The 14,591-nt window shown below is 37.8% G+C and overlaps 1 protein-coding gene across 1 annotated transcript in view; it reads left to right on the plus strand.

Moving 5' to 3' along the window:
• Window positions 1-14,591, plus strand: part of fcho1 (FCH and mu domain containing endocytic adaptor 1) — a 101,265-nt gene that overhangs the window by 22,323 nt on the left and 64,351 nt on the right. Inside the window, exon 3 of the mRNA XM_042514874.1 lies at window positions 12,323-12,414. Coding sequence (XP_042370808.1) covers window positions 12,323-12,414 — 92 coding nt within the window. The remainder of the gene's footprint in view (window positions 1-12,322; window positions 12,415-14,591) is intronic.

Consider the following 14,591-nt stretch of genomic DNA (forward strand, 5'->3'; position numbering starts at 1 on the left):
AAATACATGTGTGTGTGTGTGTGTGTGTGTGTGTGTGTGCGCGCGCACACACACAACAACGCCCAGTGGGTTTTTATTATTGCCTGCTTCTCGGTTTAATGATGCCAACGTTGTTGCCCTCTCGTCACTTTGAGTCATGGGGTTTCTCTCTCCGGGCGGAGAACAGTGAACACGCAGTGTGAAACTTTTTCTCCTTCCCATGTGTCCCTCCCTCTCTTCCCTCTGCCTCTTTTCTAATTTTATCTCTCCTCCCCTCCTCCTCTTTACTTTACGTCCGCCCTTTTTGTTCTTTCTCATCGGCGTTCCTCACAGATCTGTTCTGTGCCAAGACAGATTAAGAGCCAAGATAGAAATCGATATAAGCGGTACTATATTTGTGATCATGTTGCAGTGTGTGAGAAAGAAACTGGGAGTAGAAAATACTCTCAGCATGAAATGGTTGTTGATGAGTTGGGGTGGGTAGAAATGTGTCTACCATCAGAGCTTTAACTGCATGTGATGAATTACCCTATACCCTAAGTATTTAATTTTCTGGATCAGCCAAAAACAGACATTCCCACGTGATTATTTGATCTGCAATATAAAGCATTTCTCACTGAATTTTCAGGAAATCTAACTATATAATAATTTAAATTATCGCTGTGCGGATGTGCGTGATTTGTCGACTAGTCAATTAAACGTTGCTCGCTAGTCGGCACCAGAAATACTAAACTTTATTAACTTAATATTAAAAAATTATTTCTTTCTTTATGTGATAGCATTCACCAAGTCAAAATGCAGTTATAATAATTAGGCACATTTTCTAAAAATGTATTCCTAAAGAATGTTGTTTTTAATTAACGTTATTTCTTAAATTTTATTTGAGTTGTTGACATGTTTTGTAAGATAACGTGCAATGTACAAAATGCACGCACAAAAGTCACATTTCAGCAACACATACAATATGATTTTGTAATTAAAAAGTGTGATCAATAATTTCAAATGGCGATTTTGCAGTATTTTTCAGACATTTTTTGATCTTGTGCTCAATTTGGACGGTTTTCTGAGTGTTTTCATGCTTTTAGACTGGTCAACTGGTTTTTATTTAAACATCCATTTAAACATCAAGGAAATGAGTCGTTGGGAACATCTCCAATTATCACCATTTAAAATAACATATACCATGACAGAAGATAAGTGCATCTTTTCAGTAGCTATCTGTCCTCCTCTAAAACACAGCAGCTTCCTACACATGCAGAGGTGAATTTCTCTGACCGGCCCGCGCAGCAAATTAGTCTCAAGCCATCAGTGATGACAGTCTGCTGCTACCTGCTCCTGATGTTATTGACACCTCTCTGCTGTGGGACTGTTCGGTCTGCTCGACCTGCCCAGTCAGCAGAAAAAGTTTCTGTGAGTCAGCTAAAACTCACAGCAGCACTGACAGAGCGGTCAGTCTGCTGGCTGGATGATATAGTGTCTGATGCAGGGGTGCAACGTTTTCAGCTTGACTTTTGACAGCTGCCTGATTCACTGCTGCTACATTGTGTGGTGTACAGAGCTAGATCATATGCAATCTGTATTTTAACCCATTTGTCAGTTTTGATGTGACAAAAAGTAAATTTGATGTCATTTCCCTTTGATTGTTTTGGCACCTATTGGAACTTGCTCACCCAGGTAAAACATAATATAACATAAGAATAAAAAAACAGGTATGTAGTGGAATGACTGAGAATAGTTAAAAAATCAAGTTACATAAAGAAAGGCAAATTTAATGTTTAAAACAAGAAAAATGGTAGAAATTTTCAAAACTAAATGAGCTGATTTTATATTTCTATGTTTATTCTACACCTGCAACATTCTTGTTAGTTCATAGCTCTGTAAGATACAAACAAGGTAGAATACAAAAGGGTTTTTTTTTACTAGGGCTATTTTTGGTACAAGAAATGTAGTTATTTACATACACAATCACAAACATTTTTTTTGAACCCTCGCCTGTATTTTATGGGACAAATACTGTGAATTTTTGGGAAGTTTTGCGCTCTGCCCTCCAATTATTTCTGCTGGATATATAATATATTCTTGAAAAATGACATAATAAAGAGTTCATTTTGTTCTGGCACAATAGATGAATTCTTTTGTGTGGTGATAGACTGCAGGACAAATAACTGTTGTTAAATTTTAAATACATCTCTGCCGGAGATGGAAGAGCAAACCTGAAAAAGCCAAATGCAAAAAGCTACTTCAACTCCTAAAAATGTTCTTATGCAGAAATTCAAATGCCCTTAGATCTAAACAGTCATCTAAAAAAAAAAAATTAAACTATGAGCTGTCTAGAATATGTGTGAATGTAGATTTTTTTATACTTCTTACTAGTTTTAGACAGTTGGTACCTTCATATATGACAGTCTAGTTGTTTATAACAACAGTCTCTCTCTTGCTGACTTGCTGACAGTCAGCAAGAGATCGATGGGTGTTATGGGTAATTGTAGGCTCAGAGGACCTGACACACACACCTCACACCATATTTTTTGCACTGAGCTATTGGTCAAGCAGGTTGATTCACCTCTGGTTTGACACTGAGTAATAAGTAAACATCACACAAGTTGTAGATACCAGAGAATAATTCCAGCTTTGTCTTTTCTCTTTTGTTCTGGTCAGTTCTGCTCAGTACCTCAGTTTCATATGACTGAAGGGCCGTATTACAGAGCAGGAATGTCCTCAGACACTGGATCCAGTCTCACACAGACTGTAAAGGCACGTTTGACAAACAGCCAGAAGTGAAGGCACCACTCTAGACATTGATAGAGAATCAAGCACTGTATTTTATAGCCTGGGCCAAGCTGAGCAACACTTCACTTCCCCGGTCACACTGTTGAAATTGTAAGAACAAAAACACAAAGCAAAATACAGAAGTCTATAAGAAGCAACTTTTTCCACTGGGAGAAGGCAGCGATGGAAGAAGTACTCTGATTTTTTACTCAAGTAAAAGCAGCAATACCACAGCAAAGATATAATCTGTTACAAGTATAAATCCTGCAGTTTTACATAAGTAAAAGTACAAAAGTATGAGCATCAAAATACACTTAAAAAAGCAAAAGTACTAATGGCTCATTTCAGAATAATGTTTATAATTGGATTATAATTATCAATGCATTAATGTGTACATCACTTCAATGTTTACTTTTTATGATGCTGGGTGATTTGTACATTTCTCACAGAGATCAATAAAGTTTTATTTTTATAGACTATAATATATCATATTTTTCTGAATTTGAGAGTGGGGGATGATTTAGATAATCATTGCAATGCTAAGGTCACAGTGTAGTCTGCACCATCCATTCACTGTAGTGACAAAGCATTTTCTGATGATGAATGATTTGAAAAACAATTGCTGAAACTGAAAAGTGACACCAGCACCTGTGTTGCAGTCAGCTGATTTGCTTGTGCACACACTGTCCTTTAAAATCAAGTTGTTAAACACGTTGTGCAGGTTTTCTTTAATATCCCATGTTTATTTCCTGGGGATGTTTGAGGAGAGACTTGCTAACCTGTTTACTAATTTGATTTTGATATGCTTGTAGTCGTTTCACTTTGCTCTGCACCTTGCTTTGTGTTTGTCCTCAGAGTTAGAGACACACACTGTCCTAATCCACCGGGTACAGTCTTCTATTTCAGTCTGTTCTTTTGTACTCGCAGCACCACTCAAAGGGCGCTCTTTTTTGTAGTTACATTTGTCTTTTTCCATTTTCACACGGCTTTTTGTGCCCCAGAATGATATAACACCAAATTATTGGTGGATATTTTAGGAAGGTTATAAAGTCTCAAAAAGCATCGTCAAATATTTCAAGTTTGAAAATCAGAAGCAAACCAACCTCTGACAGCTCAGTGAGCAATGTGCTCATCCAGTCAGGTGCCTGAGGGGTTCATGCTGATGTCTGAGTGAGAGAGACAGCTGTCAATCATCTATTTTTCAGTTTGTTCAGCTTATTTTGCCCTTTGTGTCCATAGCACATTAAGGAAAGCAAAAATTGTGAGCAGGTATTGCTGTCTTTGCTTCAAGCTCTTGAAGTTTGACAGAGTGAGTTTTGCTCACCTTGAACCTGACTTTGTTGATAAAATGTTTGTAACAGGACATTAGGTGAAGAGAAACCTTTTCGCTGTGATTTCTTGATGACTTCTCATCTGTGACTCGGACATCTAAGGCAAACATGCAGATGAAGATCTTTTATTTATTGTAGCTATGCAGCTGAGGCAGCGTAACAAAGAGTAACACAGTTAAGTTCGGCCCAGGTTTCCTCACCGTCTGTAATTAGTTTGGTACAAGCCTGAGGGGAAGTCTGAAGATGCCTCTAATTAGCATCAAGTGAGAGCAGTTAGATTGGCAAATCTCTGGAGACACGCAGACACACACCACACACAAGTCATACAATAACTGTGGTGGAAAATTGTGCCAGTTGGTGCCGACAGCAGAATAAGAAGCTTTTCTGATGAGTTATCTGAAAGACTGTGAGCCAAAGATATTGTACAGCAGCAGCATAAATCTTAGGAAAGATTGGCAAGCCTTTTTCTGTTTTACATGTCCCTACAGTAATGCTTTGAAAAGTTTTGTCTTATTACAGTTACATTTTATAACGGCAGCTCTGAAGCTCTGAGACCATCTTGGAGCAGCAAGTTGAAGTTTGATATCTGAAATTCGGAAAATATGGCCTGTGATCCAATTATTTAGGCTGTTAGTCCTCAATTGAACTACAACTAAACTCATGTTTTTGACTATAGATAATACATTACAAAAACGCCAACTCTGCCCTGTAATTCAGATCAGCTCCAACATTAATTCCATGGCCCATAATACACCCTTCCACCAAGTTTCATAAAATTCATGTCAGTAGTTTTTCAGTAATTCTGAGGACAAACAAACGACTGAAAACATAACCTTGGAGTTATAAATCCTTCTTAAACCATGTTCCAGGCTATATGAGTCTGAAATGAGGTCGAACAAACATAGCAGATGAATAACAGATGAAAAATAAACCCACTTTGTAAAATGTATTTATAAAAGTATTTGTTTCACTCAAAGCATCCATTTTCCCCTCACAATTTTCTGATAAAAGAGCATTGCTTTCAGACACTTTTGACTTCTGTAGTTTTCAAATATTATTTGTTTTGCAAAGGAAAGCAGTGACTTTGCAGTGGCGAAAAATAAGACAGAGATATACTTCTATCTGTCCTTCTTTTGCACAACTTTGAGAGCAACATAATCAAAAGGAGTAGGTTTTATTAGAACATATGAGGAGGGACACATAAAAAGGGAGGAATGAGCATTAAACACTTCCCTGCATTTGGTGAATTTTTATGCTCCAATATGTGCATTATCTTCATCAGTTTATGGTGTAAATGTGTTTAAATCATTGAATTTGTCAGTGAAAGTCCCCTACGACTCTCATTTTTTATATGCACATACTCCGAATACTGTGGGGGATGTGTCTTCTGCATCTCCTCTGAAATCTGTGCCTACAAACATAATGTCCCAATAAGGAGGTGCTGTCTTCAACTGTAACTGAACAGAATACCTCATTAACTTAGCAAACATATCGTGGCAATTTTTTTTTCTTATCTTAAATTTAGGTATATTATAGGATATAATATTAAAATGAACTACTGGACAGGCAAAAGTACAGACAAATTAATTAAAAACATCAGTCAAACCATTTTCTACAACAATATATTTTATTTTTTGCAGGGAAATATAAATACATCAGTATTTTAGTAAGAATAAGAAGAAATAATAAGTCGCTGTCTCCATAACACGTTTGGCTGCAGTGCTTGCAGTGTGCTGAATGAACTGACCCCTGGCTGAACCTAGCTGTTGACCCATGTTAATATGTTCTTTCCTGAAGACCTCTGACAGGCACTTTTAAGTGTTTGTAGTGTGAATGCTTGGATGTCAAATACGCTATGTGTTGAATTTTGTTTTGCTTTGACATTTGAGAGTGAAGCTCTGCACAGCTGTTTTTTTAAAGCTCCTAAAGTTTTATGGCCCTGACCACCATAGTAATGAAAGGTTTGAGGAAGGGATGGAAAACCAGGGATCCTAACATCTTAACAGAGCAGTGCTGACATTTGATTTACTGAGATAAAATGAAAATCTCCCCGCTGCTTACCATCCCCCTTAACAAATTTCAGCAGATCCCCCACAGCTCACAGCCGTCTTCAGAAGACTTCATGAGAAAGTTGTCCCTGTACAGATTTTACACCTCCCCGTGCCTCCCCCCTCCATCCCTCTCTTCTCCTCTCCCATCATTCCCCTCATTGTCATGGTAATGGACTCCATCGTGCGTGACCAAAACGGTCAACTTAATTGATGAAAAAGAGATCACCAAGAGGGGAGGGAAGAGGGGGTTTGCATATATCAGACATGAAGGATTTTCATTCACTGACGGTTTTAAGGAATACATTTCGGCCCTTGAAGACACTTAAAGAAGGCTGTCAGTGCGTTTGCAGCTCTTGTGTTATGTGCTATCAGATTGTTTGGCTCGACTCAACATCCACCAGTACCAACTCACAGCTGTTCAATCAAGAAAATGCACACTTAAACACGTATGTGTGTAGTTCTGTGACAGAGAGGAGCGAAGAGTTACTTGTCAGTTCGGTCACACTCTGTGACTGTGATTTCAGTTTTGTTGCACCTGTCAGTCTGAAGCATGTGTTCACTTACAATGAGAGATGTTAAAAAAGCTGATTGGACTCCATTTCCCTCATGTTTTTAACATAGGGGACCAACGTATATTTTAATGTGAGTTATTGATAAATCTATAATCAGCGTATGCATTGCTGTTAAAGGAAGAGACAGGTGATACTCTATAGCTGTGTTAAGGCTTTTACACACAAGGTTGTTGTGAAAAATCAACATGTACATTTGGCATAGAGCTCTTCATACCAGCAGTGTGATTGGATGAATCCTTTATTTGCAATGTGAAAGAACAAGTTGCCTTTTCGCTGTTATATTCAAATTTTGTGTGAAAGTACTTTAAAAAACAAAACAAAATAATACCCTGAAAAATATCTTGACCGGCAAATTAATTGCATAAAAAAATGCCCACATGACGAAAAATGCATTTATTGCTGATGAACCCCGGAATAAAAACATCAAAACCAACAGTAGGTTTGTCCGTCTCTGTACTCTTATTTTTTTTATTTTTTTTATTTTTCTGCCGTCTGCCTGTATTCTCTAATTTTCTGTGACAAAAAGATTTTGGGGCATGTACCCCGACAACAGTCAAGTGAGGTTTGTGCTTTAAAAAAAGACAGCAACAAGATTCCAGACAGCATAGATCCAAGAGACACATCTCTGAGAAAATGCAAATTTAACAAGGAGAAACACCAAATGAAAATGGATTTGAGGTTGACTTTTACATTCACTTTTGTTAGTGAGCGTGTTAACAGTATCCAACAACCCTGCGTAGTATACCGTTTAAAGTTTGTTGCTGGTTTTCTTTTAAAAGTGGAGTAAATAGTACATTTGTAGGGGACTACTTTCAGTTGCGGATTGATAAACATTTAGTAACATTTGAGTGTTTACAGCAGTGACATGGTGTATTGGTATTCATTCAAAACAAACAAACACACAGCAAAGATATGTCAGTCATAATCAGGGAGTGAAAGTTATTTTAGGGAAGAAATGAATGATGCAAGTCATGTGACAGCAGGTAGCACCATCAGCAATGGCCATGGACCACACAGTGAAGGACAAATAAACTGAGTGAGCATTGACTATAAATATTGTAATTCTCAGTAACACACCTGAAGGAATGATTGACAACGCTGATGTTGTTTGCCATAGAGTAACAGGAGTTGGGTTATTCTTGAAAAAAAGTGATCGATACATGTTGAGCATGTCAGAAGTCAAAAGTGTTTACAATTGCTCTGAACGGTTATAAATACAGTGCTATAAATGTAGTTTAAATATGGGGATAACAGTGCACAGTCTCTCCTGACAGACAATGTTGCACTCGGACCATACACGTAAAAAATGACAGAAATAGTTGTTTAACAAATGAAAAAATGAGATGATGTGAAGTGTGAGTGTGAATGTTGGAGCCCCTTCCTGAATCAAAATCTGGAAAGTTATGGGGGAAGGGGTTTCTGAATGAAGCCATTTGATCATCTGACAAACACTTCTGATGAACACTTTGACAGCTTTAAAGGAGAAAAAAATGGAAATTGACTGCAGCCTAAAATGGCAGTCATATATCAACAATTACAAAAACTACTTCATGTGAAGTTATGATGACGGAGTTTTTGTGGGAAGTTTTCCTGACAAGGTCATGAGTAAATATTAGAACACTGGCAAAAGTAAATATAGTATGCTATAACAGTGCAATAAAAGTTACGGCTTATCGCTCAAAGCACAGATGGCTCATAATTGCTTTTTCAACAGGACTTCTTACCAACTCCTATCATAATTAAATACTGTTTGCAAACACATTTGAGCATTACAATAATCTTCGATCTGCGGACGAGCTCTATTTGCATACAGCCGACAGACAAGCCTGCTAGCAGTGGTGGACAGGTGCTGCGTCTAGCTGAGGAGAAGCAGGTGTGTGTGTGTGTGTGTGTGTGTGTGTGTGTGTGTGTGTGTGTGTGTGTGCGTGCGTGCGTGCGTGCGTGCGTGCGTGCGTGCGTGCGTGCGTGTGTGTGTGTCTTTTGAAGGCTCAGACTGGCAGCTCACCTTTCTGTTTCGAGGGTAGAATTTCAACAAAAGGCATCTGCCAAATGCTCCTGCCTGTGAACACTATACTGCTGCATATTGTTTATAAAATGCTTATGTCAAAGCAATTAGCTATTGTCTAATAATGCAAAACCATATCCATTTGTTAAGAAGGGTTGAAAATAGGATTAAACATGGACAAGACAGAAAACCATTGATATTAAGTATTTCATTCAGCGTAATTTAGCCCAACAATAACTGTATGAATCAAACTCAGATCAGTGGCTGACAGGTTTTCTTTTAGGATGATGTAACGTGCTACAATAAGGTTGCAACATTAGCAGTATTATTGTCAAAATTTTTGAAAATGACAGACCTCAGTGACAAAGCTTTAATCTTGTTTTTGTTATTAGCATAATGGTATGTGGAAACATAAAGGGGTCAGTTCTTCCAAATCATAAAAAGACAAAAACATGTTTTTCTCGCATTGTTTGAGGTAGCTTTCCAGATGCAGATAGTTTTGTTTTTATCTAATAAAGTTCATCACATACATTGGTATACATAAGATCTGAATATGAAGATTTCTGCCACCCCCTGATACAGTTACAGTGAGTAGACTTTGACTTGTGTTGCTCGTAACACTGACAAATGACATTTGAAAAACATGTCTTTCCAGAAACATTGTCCAAATAATCCTCAGCATCTTTCATTGAAAATGCACCGTTTTTGTGTTCTGACATTTCAAATACAAAAGATCTGACATTTGTCTCAGAAGATGCAAATGTTACCTCAACCTCATTGTTTGTGTTTTATAATGGCGAAAAAAGATGCAGGAAAGATGATGTGTGCACATTCTGCCCAATGTGACATTTTTTAATTGCTTGTTTTGTCTGACAAACAACCCCCCAAAACTAAATGATATTCAGTTTACACATGAGACAAAGACAAGAAGAAAATCCACACAGTTAAGAAGCTGGATCCAGAATTTGTTTGTCTTCATTGCTTAAAAAATTACTTAAATGATACAAATATTATTGAAATCTTTTCTTTTTAATGATATATAAATTAGTCAATTGATTTTAATCTGCTCACAGGACTGAAAACTTAACTGGAATGAAAATATTGTTGCCTTTTCTTTGTCCAATATATTATATTTTTCATACATTATGTAAAAAAACTAGTAGAGGGAGGGGATGCTTTTGTGGCTGAACACACTTGGTGTTTTCTATCAGGTCTTGTGTCCTTAAACTCTAAGATGCCTCCCACAACAATCGTTTCTCTTCCAGAGTCCAGTGAATGTCTCTCTGCTTTGCATGCTCACTGTGCAGTGTGTGTGTGTGTGTGTGTGTGTGTGTGTGTGTGTATGTATGTGTGTGTATGTGTGGTTTTGGGTGACCCTGTCTTGGCATTCCAGCCATTCCCCTGGTACCTGGGAACTGGTCTGTTCTCCTCTGACAGAGTATTTTTAGGCCCTGAGAAGCAGCTGTCTGTGTCTCTGTCTGCTTGGCCGTCTGTTGACTAAAAAATGTGGTGACGCTGAAGAAATATCGTGTTCTATATTTTGTAATAGTGCTGCCTCAGCCAGGCTTTTTGTTTTTTTTTTAATTTTTGCTTTTTATTCAGAGAGGACAGCTTAAGTATGAAAGGGAGGAAATGACATGCAGCAAAGAGCTGCAGCTTGAAGTTGAACCTGCGGCCTCTGCTGCGAGGATGCAGCCTCTGTACATTTGGCGCCTTGCACTCAGGCCTCAGCCAGGCTTTTTTGGATTATGAAGGCTCAGGTTAACACAGGTGTAGGTTTGAGTGATTACGACAGTGATGGGTGTGATGCTGTAGTCTGAGTTAAATCTGCTAAGCAGCAAAGTAGGCAATTTCTCGCTGAACAACCCTGCACTGTGGTTTTCTCACATTTTACAGAGTCATGTTGACATTTGCTTGACGGATGAACAGCAAACAGTGAGATAATTTCCACTGCAGCAGCAGCAGCATGTGCAGTATTACAGTGAAACATCAGCAAAAAACAAGCTCTGTTGGGATTGTTCTTGATATTTCATCACAGGTACTGTTAAAACAAAAAGCAACAAAATGACTCAAGTAAACAAAAAATTATAAGAGAAGAACATAATCTGTCCATTTAGACGGTTACATTTCACATTCAGAGTGCCAGTTAATGTTGTACATCATATAACCAAGGTTACAGAACAGGCATGTTGGCACTGGATGACTACAACATTGAAAAACATTTTAAAAGTAATAAATCACCAAAAGGAGTGTGTTCTTTCCACAGCACTCAACAAACAACATGTTAGAAAGAAGGTTTATTAAATGTGAGCTTCAGTGAAAAAGTGCTTATCTGAGAACTAGCTCAGAACAGCTCAGGTGGGAGCCAAATTGTTTTAATTTTGTACCTATCAGCTAACAGATAATCAGTGTCATTTTCTAAACAAAACTGGTACTGATGTGAGCAAAGACTATTGTTTTGCTGTTAACAGCCAGTCTATTTCTTATTATGAGGGAGGGATCCTACATCCTGTACATGTTCAGCTGAACAATTTTGGTTTAAAAGACGTCTGTATGTTTATTGTCTGTATTCTTCTGTCACAAACAGACTCTTACACCATGACCAAAGAAAGAGGAATACACTCGGTTATGGATGGGAAAATTAAATTACCGATTTTTTTTTCAAAAATTGTAACAAAACTCTGCGGGCATTATATTTTCAAGTAAATTTAGGTGATGCGGATCTCTAGATCAATAATAGCAAATTATGTTTGTTCTTAAATGTAACTTTGTTTGTTGCTTATTTAAACATTCATTTTGATAATCTCATAATCTGTTCCTGTCCTTCTATTAATCCTCCCAGCACACAAATATGCTGCGATACCAAGTTAGAAAATAACAGTGAGACAGAAGGAACAAAAGATGCACTCAAGAGAGAGGGGGGAGACAGTGTAAGCACAGAGAGAAACCTATTTTTATGTGGTTTGTCTTTGCAAGTTGGTGACGATGGACTGTTTACTTTGTGAACTGATGACCTACTTTAAACTCAAAATTATTATATTGCTGTGTGGTGTGTGACAGTGAGTGATGAGGAAAAATGAAGCACAGGCTTTGCCCAGTAACCTATTAAGTCAAGTAATTACTATACAACTTTTTTGCTAAATCATATAATTTTGTTTGAGTGCTGCAGTTACTGATCAATGGCCTTTAGAGCTTTGTTTCAAACGGCCTAAAATTTAAATTATGATCAGCAGAGAAACAAAAACCTAATTATTGTTAAACTTAAAGTAAAACTTTGATTACAATTTCAAATTTTAAACCAAAATGTGCCTCTACACACAACTATAAGGTCTGTGCTATTTACAACAAAATCCAAAGCTGGTTTCATGCAGCATTGAGAGTGTGCCTGCGACTGATAGTGAAATGTTTCCTGCGAGCCACTGATTAGTCAGACTGACTGTCTTTTAGAGGAATATCAGTGGTAAAATGTAATACGGCTAAAGCTCCAAACAAATGTGATATTGCTATACTGAAGCACCGACTGACATCACTCTCTTTGACTTTCAAATGTTGGTTTGATGTTCCTCGTTGGGGTGCTAACAGACGGTGTGTGTGTCTTTATTTCTACCTTGGCAGGGGGAGAAAAATGCCGGCTTTGACGTGCTTTACCACAACATGAAGCATGGCCAGCTGGCAACCAAGGAGCTAGCCGAGTTTGTCCGTGAGAGGTAAGGTTTGTGTGTATTTGTGAATATGTGTGTGGGAGGTAGTGCTAGTGATGGGACTCGGACGGAGAAATCCTGCATTCTTGACTCTATGTACTTGGAAGGGAAGATGAGAGAGTGTGCCAAGGTTGGGTGAAAGGCTCAGAGATGATAAATGAACTGTTATGGGTTTCATCTTTTGCTGTTTCTAACAAGGTGCTTCAAAGTCCTGTCGGAGAACACCAAACAAGTCTTTCTGTGTTAAATCTGCGTCAGTCATCCCTCTTTGCTCTGATCTCTAACCCCTGTCCTCACCACAGTGCTACTTTTGAAGCTCTGGAGCACACAGCACACACACAAGTCTGAATGGTTGATTATTCCTATGCAACCTGAAATGCAGACCTTAATGCTTTATTCATTTTTACAACTGCTGTGTTTCAATGCTCTAAATTAGAGTTTGATCGATACTGCGCAAACAGGGCGTGAGCGTTGCAGAACCAGTTTTTTTTTTTTTTGGTGCCCATGTTAATAAGTCACAGCAGCCACTCTGCCTGCATGAGCAGCTCAGTCACGGCACATGTAGAGAAACGTCAGCAGATATAGACCGTGAAAATGGCGTTTCGATAATTGTATTGACTCTATACCACCTTTTTATATCTATCTGAATATCTGTTAAAGAAATGAAGAAATACAAACATATCTGTTTTATTCAAACTTTCCTGCTTCAATTTCAAAATAAAAGTCCTCTGACAATGTCTCTGTGGACAAAATCCCATCAGTTGTTGACACAAGGCATTTTATTGTGAAATATTTGCAGGACAGTGTAGTTGACAATGCAGGAGCTTGCACAACTTCATAAATGAGTTGAATTTGTGTTTATAAGTAGAAATACAGTACTCATAGCAGCAGGCAGCCCTGTAGAAACGTCGCAGCCACAACACTGCCAGTGTGAACACTGCAAGCATGAAACACGCTGCCGTTTGGCAAGGCTGCCGTCACACGCTGCTCATGCATGCAGTGTGTTCTAGCCTACATCAATTACCTGTACTGACAACATCACAGTGCTACATCCAACATGTATTGCATTAGAAAAGAGCAATATGACAGCTTGATCTATATAATATCATTGTTTATAAACAGACTAATAGAGCCGCTAGTGTCTGACAGGCCATGCACAATAAACTGCTGCGCTGAGACTGGCAACAGGAAGGAGATCAAAGAGGTTTGCCGAAAACATAGATGCAGCAAAGTCAGTTGTCTGTTGATTCATTCTTTACTTCTTCTTCCCACTGAGTGTTTAGTGGTGTTTAGCAAACCAGTTTAGAGGCACATTACCACCACCAAGTGGACTGGAGTCGCTACGTTCTTACTCATGGGCGCTCTCCGTTTCATTATGTTCTGCTCAGGAGCGGCTGCTGAATCAAGTGCAACTTCAACATCTAGGGATGAACTATTAATAGAAATATATAATATTTATAATATAATAGAAATATTATCAAAATCATTATATGGCCAAGTGCAATATTCTTATCGCTGGAGCTGCAAATTCTTGATGAAGGTAAATTCATAAATTAAGATATCCCTGCCACAAATCATATTCCAGACATAAGGGCAAAACCTTGTCTTCTGCAAACTGTAAAAATCACATCATCATCTTTTTTTTTTTTTTTAACTTTTTTTCCAGTGGAAATGAAATGCAAAATGAACATTCCCACTAAAATCTCGACTCATATTTCAAGATCTGTCAAAAAAAAAAAAAAAAACGCAATAGGATTTTTTTTGCATATTGTGCAGCTCTATCAGTAACGTTGGATACATAATATCCTACTTTTGATAAATACACAGACGTTTAAGTGTGTTCAGTGTGGCCTTTCAGCTGCTTTCAGTATACTGCTGTTATACTAATACTGCTAAAATACAACTAATAGCTTGCTAAAATAAAAAAAAAAGATGATAAATTATTTCCAATTTTCTTTTATTTAACAAATTGAACACTGACCTGAACCAAATAAGCAACAATTTTTAAAAAAAGAAAGTTTCATTTTAAAGGGCAGTTTTGTACTTATACTTTCGTGTAATTAACTCAAAAAATCCCCAAGTACATTGCTGCAGTCTTTAAATGTGTTTATTATACAATTTGTCGAATAAAAAACATTCAATTGTGCAGCCCTAGTGAGGAGTGACAAGTTTACCAGTAGTAC

The sequence above is a fragment of the Plectropomus leopardus genome, chromosome 3 (assembly GCF_008729295.1).
Source record: "Plectropomus leopardus isolate mb chromosome 3, YSFRI_Pleo_2.0, whole genome shotgun sequence".
Classification (NCBI taxonomy): domain Eukaryota; kingdom Metazoa; phylum Chordata; class Actinopteri; order Perciformes; family Serranidae; genus Plectropomus; species Plectropomus leopardus.